This window comes from Colossoma macropomum, unplaced genomic scaffold, assembly GCF_904425465.1.
Source record: "Colossoma macropomum unplaced genomic scaffold, Colossoma_macropomum, whole genome shotgun sequence".
In the NCBI taxonomy this organism is placed as follows: Eukaryota; Metazoa; Chordata; class Actinopteri; order Characiformes; family Serrasalmidae; genus Colossoma; species Colossoma macropomum.
The window spans coordinates 9,352,579-9,360,632 of NW_023494802.1; the positions used below are offsets into that span (position 1 = coordinate 9,352,579).

The following is an 8,054-nucleotide window of genomic DNA, read 5'->3' on the forward strand; positions in this document are numbered from 1 at the left end:
GCTTCCTGTGCTAAACCCTCTGAGGTCATGTTGGTATATTCTTCTCCTCAAAGTTAACTATGAATAATATATGCTGTCATTCTGGATAGCATTCTTAATTTGTTCAGTGGTTTTAATTTATGATTGAAAATATTCCTCATCCACTGCTGTGGTCCTCTACGGTCTGCCAGGCCATTTACTATTCCTTAACTTACCAGTGCATCCACCCTTCTTAACAACTTACTACAGTGTTGTTTTGGCTCTGTCTCAGTAAGTCCCAGTCAGCTGGGACTTAATTTGATTTTTAATAAATACAGAATAAAAGTGTCCTATATGTACTGCATTAGCATATATAAAAAGATTTGTGACAGCTGTGTGATTCAGTCACTACAAATGTAAAAAATTTAATCTGAATTGGGGCCTGTGTGATAAAATGTTTGGCCGATAATATCTGCTGACCTACTGTATATTGATATCAGTTAAAATCGACAATGTGTTGATCACAGACAATGATCTAGAGTATAAACTTAAAATCTACACTATAAAAATAAATCCACCTGTATTAGAGAGGGTCTTTAGCCCTCTAAAATCAGTATCCACCACAAAATTTTCATATTGGTTGGGCCGTGATCTGAATTAATTAAACACTTAATTCTAACATTCTTCTCTTATTTCAAGTCCAATGTGCTAGAGTACAGAAACAAAATAAATACTGTTCATTTACTTTATGTATCAGCACATTTTTACCTTTCAAACATTTCGAAATTTATCAGACTGAACTACAAAACATTTAAACGCACTTCAAACGTACAGACCACAGATGGTAGTGCTTAAATATCATGTTGCTCCATTCTCAATGCTGCCCCTCATATTGTTTGTCCTGCTTTTACTTCTCTAACGGCACAGCCTCTGACCTGTGCAGTTGGTGGAAAGACTATCTATAGCAAGGACATTCAGGGGTCCAGACGGCTAATCTAGTGGGACTAACTCTGTGAGCCCTCTATTCTCAATCATGACTGAAACCGCATGATCCATCTGTGAGACTCCTCAAACTAATGGTGAGCGACATCTCTCTAGGCCAGTCCAATAAGAAAACCCTCTCTGGGCCTTAGCCCACCTGTTACACAAAGTAATACCCCATATTAGTTTACTTACACACACACACACACACACACACACACACACAAAATCTCTGCCGCTGTCTCCGTCGGCACACGCAGTAAATGTTTCCAGATGTGCCAGCAATACTGCTGCTGCAGGAGAGATTAAAACTGTGCGGCTGGTCAGTGTCATTTAGACCGTCTTTGTTTTTTTTTTGTTTTTTTGGTTCGTTGCAGCTGCTTTATCATCCACATAGGTCCTGATGTCAAAAAATACAGCCCTTTTTAATTTGAAGACAAGAAGGGGTGCAGTCTCATGTAAAATGTGCTCTTTTAATTGTTTTGTTAGGTCAATAACTTTTTTTAATATGACCTATGTCAGGAATTGCAGCATAATTTAAAGGGGAATTTCACTAATATTACAAGATTTCTCCATAATTGCCTCATTGAGATGCAAACAAAGTTAGTCAGTGGTTTGATGTGAAATGATGCACTGTATGTAATGTACATAATGGTAAAACAGTGGTAAAAAATATTTTGTCTTTTGCCTTTCATTAACCTCTCCACCATGAACGGCCTCCAATTAGAAAAAAAAAATCCAGAAATGTTCTTGATGAAAGCTGGTTGGATATCAGAACTTCTGCCACATCATTACTGCGTGGGCTAATATTGCTATAACAATTAACAAACAGTACACTCTGTCTGCACCTCAGCCCTCCCTCCTCTGCTGCCTGCCATCAGTCCAACACCCAGACAGAGATGCACAGAGTCTAATGCTTTAATCCAGTAAAAACAACATGCTGCACCTGCTTTCTACTGATAGCACTCTGAACTATGTGCACTTTCATTAATCTCTAACAGTGTCCTAACCAGGACTGCACCGAGACTTTTGTTTTGCTATGAGAAAAGCATGACCATGACCGATGCTTCAATGGTACACATTTGAACACAACATCTTTTTGTTCTATTTTTGTTTTGCTTTATTTTAATAGCCAAACTGAAACCATGGGTACCGACCAAAATAGATAATGATCCAATATTTCTTAGTACTAACATTTAAAATGAGCTATTTTCAACTGAAACTGTTCACTTTAAACAAAGTAATGCAGAGTGGTCTAAAGTGAAGTGGTTTACTGTAGAGAAACGTACTGACAATACTGTACAATAATGTCTCAGTAATCAGGCAGCACATTCATAGCCATTTCATGTAATAATTATCTGTGAGGGAGCTTTAAGAGGCATTAAGCTCTTCTGACATCGGGTTCCTATCACCACAACTGTGAACAATTCTGACTCCATTTCACATGAAAGTACTCTGTAAAACTTTGTTTATATTTCAATGACAGAATGAAGCAATTTTTTAAAATGTCGAATTTCCCGTGTTAGGCTAAATGTGGCTACTGTTATCACAACTTGCTTTACTTTATATTATGTTTTATATTTATATTTATATATATTGTGCTACAAGCTGTTTTGTGATATTTCAGCCAGAATTTGATCAGAATCATTTTCTGTATTCTCAGTATTAATTTCTGCTGAAATCAGTATTGGTCGTAGAAACAGTGTTATCTATATTGATAAACTAACTGATTCTCGGATTACAAACTGTTTTATACATGAATATGTACGAATCTGACAGAGAAGGTGAGGACTGGTGACGGCCTGAATTAAAAGAATCCTATTCATCACGCTCTGCCTTGCTAATGGAACATTACCCGGCTAAGTGGATCAGCCACCTGCCGGAGAACCGAAGCCTCCGTGCCTTTCCGCCCCTTGCCGTGCAGAAGATGGGATTAGCTGTGATCCGGCCAGGCAGCCTGCAGGACTTGCTTGGTTGCAAAAGTGTTGCCGCAGGTCTAAATGCAGGGGATTGGCAGAAGTAGAGGGTGTGGCTCGCTAGTGGCCTAACTAGTTTCCACAGGAGCCCAACCCACAGACACACTCACATTACACTGAGAGGAGTCAGCAGGAGGAGGGCCTTATGCAGGTTTCATCAGGTTAGACATAAAAACTTAAACAGCCTGCAATAAATGTGGTTAAGCGAGGCAATATGTAAAGCAGGCCAATAGCACATGTTCAGATACCACGGACAATCATTTTGACACGTTTCCCCATTTTTTGAAAAGAACACAAAGCTTATTGAGTCAAAACTTACTTATTAGAAATTCAACTGCCCAGTGACTTCAATCGTAAGCTTTTTTTAAGACAACACACTTCTATTTTATCTAAGCACATTTTACAATGACCACATCATTACTGTCTGAAAAAAAATCTGCCCTTTAGATTGTGTGAAAATGTAATGTTTAACGCACCAATAGAAATGCTTCAAAACAGCTTGGAATAAAATTTCTTTAAAACTCAAGAATGTTTTTGTCTTGTGTAAAGTTTGGACACACTTTTTTTTTTTGGACACAATTTTTTGGGCAATTTTTGGACACTACATATGTAGCGGACAGAGTTTAGATTTGAAGTCAATGTGAATCAGAAATTATAACACTTTTTGGCTTTAATTTCCTAAATGTTATGGTACGACTTTGATCATTTTATTGCATTTATCCTTGCAGCACCTTGAGATTCACACTTAACTGAAACGTACCTTACCAATAAAAACGCATTATTATTATTAATACCAACAGTGAGGGTCTTTAACATTAGTTGAGTGTTTCACTCAGTCAGCAGTGAAAATGGTGAGGGTGAGGGGCCAGGAGGGGGGCAGCTGAATATGATATTAGTGGTTAATATTATTTTTCCCTACTGATGCATGGTGATGTAATCAAAAATTTCTCAGACGTTTTAGAGACGGTCAAAAGTCATTACAGTTTGATGGAGGATTAAGGAAAAACAACATAATAAAAAGATATAATAAACAGTACTTAATATGATCAGGGACATAAACTTACAAGGTAAAAAGGACCACTTTGATTACAAAAAGTGCTGGAATATTCCTTTAAACCACTAAACACAAATGAAGAGGTTGTTTGTTAAACAGACTAAACCAAATAGAAACATGCAACAATGCCTGGAAAAAAATGTTCCATGGTTTTAGGACTTCTTAAAAAGGAATCGCAAACCTTGCTGGCTTTTCAGAGTTGCATAAACAGCTGAATTCATGGCTGTAGGACATAACCAAAACCATTATTTAAAAAATGACTAAGCTCAAGCATAAATAAGCTCAATGACTCCATTGCTTAGTTTCAACTTGAAAAAAAGGGCGCTGTTCTCCCACAACCTGACAGAAGGCGAGCACAAGCTGTTGATGACAACTCAATTCAGTCCATCCGCAAGACACTAAAACTGTGACAACAGGGCCAAGTGGCTGACGGACTGGAAGGGGGAGACACACAGAAAGAGAAAACGACCATCCTGACCATCTCTGAGGCCAAATCTCTGCTTTTCCCCCCCTCTATGCATCTCCCACCACCACTTTCTTCTTCCTGCAATTTGATGTAAAGAATAGTCTGGTCAGTCCCAGCAGGCAGATATAAATACCAGTCTGGCCAGAGGCATCTCAGCGGACATATGAGGAGGGTCAATGCCAGGGGTTGAGGTCAGAGGCTGATAGGAAGAGGCCTGCTTTTCCTCAAGAGACTGGAATTCCCTCAAAACACATCACTGTGCATCAGCAAAACTGCCAGAGAAACACCAATTGCACAGGAACTGATAAGGCAAGAGTTAAAAACAAGCAAACAAACCGTGAAAGAAAGAGGAGGAGATAGAGAGGCAAGGATGAGAAAACGGGAATGCCACACGTTCAGGAAATGGTGTGTAAATAAGCAATGAATGGCCAAATAAATTATCAGAGAGGTCTTTGGATAAACGTTTGGAAGGAAAATAAACACGGTGACTCATCGCTGTGAAAGAAACGAACAGAGCAAGTCATGGACGTGTGAATGCTGTATATCAGCGTGGTCATCTATTAATTGTCAGAGACAGTGATGTGCTACAGACTGATGAGAGCTTTGTTCCTTCCTTTAATGCTTGGTTAGCTGTAAAAATGCAAGCCACCACACAATGAGTGCATTGTCTGTGGAAAAAGGAACGGAAAGGGAAATCATCTCCCATTTTTCCCCTCAGTAAAAGACATCTATGACAAGAGGCACCACAGCTCACCCCCGTAAAAACTCACTAGTAATCAGACACAAATACTCAACTACAGGCATGTCATGATATGCATATTAATATTAATTATAGTCTGTCACAGTGATTATTTTGACAAGTAATCATATATACATGCAATTTATAACAGCAAAAACTGAACTGCACTTCATACACATGAAATGTGTAGCTACAAACATATACAAATTCGTCAGATCCTGCTGGTATGGGTTTCCTCCCTTTCAGTAATGCACACTAAAGCAATCTGAACGCTAGTAGCTCCCTCTCATGGAGAATGTTCAGAATGTTAAACGTGGCTATATAATGACCTGTAAATTCCCTGTTTATCTAACTTACAAAGCAATCACTTATTCAATTCACTGAGAATGAACCATTTCAATCTAGTAATCACGACAGTCATAATTAACTATTTTTGATATTATTCATGCTTTCAGCAGGGGCTTCAGCTTCTTTTGCCAAAATCATAAAAAAAAATGTATCAGACAACTTCATAAACCCTTTATGCAGAACTGTTTCACTAAGAATGATACAGATTTGGTAGTCTTTAAAGAAAGACTCTGTTAAGCCTCTGAGAATGGAAGTGAGAGGGAATGCACCTGGAATGTTGATCAGATTCAACACTCTTATCAGTCACATTCATGCCTCATGCCACTTTGCCCCACTGTTATGACTGCAGAGGATGACATCAGAAAGACATCTGTGAGTAATGTGTTCAGTCCAGAGGTAACAGAGGTATATGTGTTTACTGTGTAGCCTTATCTGTAGGAGAAATAGAACCATAAAACAGTCATGATGTCTTCTCACCCTCCTCAACCTTGGGCAAGCTACTCTGGTCCACCTCCAGCTCCGCCATGACTCCTCATGGCCCCAGCAAAACAACCTGCAACCAAGGCTGATCGTCCTGTGGGCCTCAATCTAGACTGGACAGGAGGATCCTATGTGGAAGAAGTGAGAACTGGTCAATAAAGACATTAGGAATTACATTAGAATGTGGATGAAGCTAATTTATTAAATAGGATAACACGGTTTTCAGACAGTGACTAAAAACTGCACTTAAAATCTAATACATAAAATATAAAAATAGATAAAACATAAAATGAGTATTTTTTTTTTATAAAAGGAGACAAAATATAGGCATAATAAACACTTTTTTTGATTAAAACATTTCAATATTTTTTCATTTTCTTATATATTTAACATAAAATTGAACTATATATTAGATTTAAGCTAAGTGCTTAAAATGTGGCAACATCGAATCAGTCAGCCGCACAGAAGCTGCTCGAAACTGGACACAAGCCTTCATTCCCCAGGTTAACCAGGTTAATGGTACTAGAAAAAAGCTAATGTGAAGCAGGTAAATGTTGGGAAGTGAAGTTTTGCTTGCTGACCAGTCGAAAGTGAAGCTTATTCAAACGAGTGATATACAGAAAGGAAGAAAGAAAGAAAGAAAAGCAAAAACATTTAAACGCGTTCAGTCAGTATGAGCTCGAGCTTCCATTCCGCATTCCTGAGGGGAAATAACTCCTCACCTCACAACAACTTTTCATTTTTCTATCAGAGATTATTCGCTCTGTAGAGTCGGCTGAGTCGAAGTTAGGTGGACTTTCCCCTCAGAAATGACAAGAGAAGTGCAACATGTATCTTACCTGAGTGTCCAGCTGACAACTTTCCCGGTAACTCTTGTAAAACGTCGAAGTCCTGAATTAGCTGTACTTGTTGAGCAGTCAGTCTATTCGAAATCAATAAATCCTCATTAAAGTGCGTTTTTGTGGTCAGTCATGAGTGAAAAAGCGACGAATGAAGCGATGCGCCGACAACAAACCGCGTTCAGATATGCTGGAAACTCTTCCCTGTTTTTGTCAATGAAACAAAGCTGCCAGGGGGACGGATGGTAAGCCAGCACGGACAAACTTCTCCTCCTCCCGGCAACTCGATCACTCCTACTGCTCTGCAACAGGAGGTGTTAGCCAGGAGTTAGCCTGCTTTTGTTGCTAATGTCCCCCAGTTAACAAGGAACAATATTTTTGGATTTTAAAGCGAATTTCAAGTCACAGTCAAACATGGTTATGAATTACACCAAAGCGTGCCGTCCACTGGTTGATAGGACAGTCCAGAATAAAGAGCTATTATATCTTGTTGTACAAGGTCTAGAAGTGGGTCCAGTGGCCTGAAGTGTTAAATTATTATTAGTTCAAAAATAGATTAATGACTCTAAAAGTACTTTTCCAAAAACAATTGAATAAAAGTACATACAAAAACACCTAATTATAAAATACTATGGAAGTGAATAACCTGTAGAATTGCTGTAGAACTTCTTGCTGTCATACATCCAGCATCTATCATAGAACTGAAGTTTGTTAGGCTATTTTCTCCTCCTTTTAATTCAGTCTTGGTCTAAAATAAATCTAAAACCTGCACAAGTCAGAGGTGTAACAAATTGTAAAGCAGTACAGATGCTTCGACCTGTCCAGGGTGTATCCTACCTTCCGCCCGATGACAGCTGGGATAGGCTCCAGCACCCCCCGCAACCCAGAAGGATAAGCGGCTTAGAAGATGTGTGTGCGTGTGTGTGTGCAGATGCTTAATTATGCTACCAACTTAAGAAAATGAATATAAACACACCAAAAAGTAGATGACTTTCCTCACAGATGTACAAGAAGAGTAGAAGAGAATGGTTTGAATATATCCAGGGCGATGACAGCTGGGATAGGCTCCAGCACCCTCGCGACCCAGAAGGATAAGTGGCTTAGAAGATGTGTGTGCGTGTGTGTGTGTACAGATGCTTAATTATGCTACCAACTTAACATAATGAATATAAACACACCAAAAAGTAGATGACTTTCCTCACAGATGTACTAG

At 38.9% G+C, this 8,054-nt stretch overlaps 1 protein-coding gene across 3 annotated transcripts in view; it reads right to left on the reverse strand.

The window, feature by feature from the left end:
* Window positions 1-7,126, reverse strand: part of ccdc187 (coiled-coil domain containing 187) — a 29,677-nt gene extending 22,551 nt beyond the window's left edge. For all 3 annotated transcript variants that reach the window (XM_036590931.1, XM_036590932.1, XM_036590929.1), the window contains exons 1-2: window positions 6,842-7,126; window positions 6,000-6,130 (exon numbers count right to left, since the gene is read on the reverse strand). In XM_036590931.1, coding sequence (XP_036446824.1) covers window positions 6,000-6,048 — 49 coding nt within the window. In that variant the 5' untranslated portion in view covers window positions 6,049-6,130; window positions 6,842-7,126. The remainder of the gene's footprint in view (window positions 1-5,999; window positions 6,131-6,841) is intronic.
* Window positions 7,127-8,054: the final 928 nt, after the last annotated feature.